Source organism: Camelina sativa, unplaced genomic scaffold (assembly GCF_000633955.1).
Source record: "Camelina sativa cultivar DH55 unplaced genomic scaffold, Cs unpScaffold03182, whole genome shotgun sequence".
NCBI lineage: Eukaryota > Viridiplantae > Streptophyta > Magnoliopsida > Brassicales > Brassicaceae > Camelina > Camelina sativa.
Genome location: NW_010924287.1, coordinates 1 through 872, shown reverse-complemented (window position 1 = coordinate 872; position 872 = coordinate 1). Strand labels below are relative to the sequence as shown.

At 38.3% G+C, this 872-nt stretch overlaps 1 protein-coding gene across 1 annotated transcript; it reads left to right on the top strand.

Moving 5' to 3' along the window:
• Positions 1–709, top strand: LOC104774496 (F-box/LRR-repeat protein At1g48400-like; the record flags this gene model as incomplete). Its single annotated transcript, XM_010499085.2, is given in 2 exon segments — positions 1–42; positions 130–709. Coding segments are annotated over 2 exon segments (369 nt in total), but the record flags the coding sequence as incomplete, so codon positions are not given.
• Between the last annotated feature and the right edge of the window lie 163 nt (positions 710–872).

The following is an 872-nucleotide window of genomic DNA, read 5'->3' as shown; positions in this document are numbered from 1 at the left end:
CTGCTCAAGAGTTGTCCAAATCTACACGCTTTATCCATCAAGGTATATCAAATCAATCTCTTACTTATTTTTGTTGTTGCCACTACTATAATATATAATAATGTCAAAAATTTGGTCTCTGCTTTCCAGGGTCTTGTCCACAGAGTAACAAACAACTGCGGTGATGCATGCGCTTGCATCCCTGAGAAGAAGAGGAGGAAGATTTTGAAGAAGGACATATCTTGTTTATGGACATGTCAAGTGAAGTTGCTAGAAATCTCAGATTATGGAGGTTCTTCTCAAGAGCTGAGACAGATGATTCATTTCTTGGGCAAGTTGGCATGTCTTGAAACTGTCAAAGTTGGCGTTATAGCAGCAGACGACGACAACAGCAACAACAACAACAATGAGTTGGTGCGAGCTAATGTAGTGGCTCTACCCAGACTTTCATCAAAGTGCAACATCCAATTCATCTGATCTTTCTTTCTTCAAAGTGCAACATCCAATTCATCTGATCTTTCTTTCTTCATCTGCTCTATCTGTTTCTGACAGACAATATTTCTATCTTTGCCACAGTTATGTTTCTAGCTATAGATAAGGTCTTTGTTCGATTGACACTGCTCCCCGATTTTCTTCTAATTAAAACCTTGAGATCTTACGACTATAATGTTTCCTGTATGGATTCATTTCCTTGGCTTTTTTTCTATCAATATTTTTGCAGATTTGGACTTTTTGTTCCATATGTTCTTTCTTGCTAGATACTGCAAACTCCTCGAAGAAAACTCTTTCAGGGGAAAGACTGCTGATTTCCTTTACATGCTCTAATTTGGGGCAACTGTTTTAACCGGTATTGTTCTCATTGGTGGAATGATACCTTATTTGTCCGTCTCCTT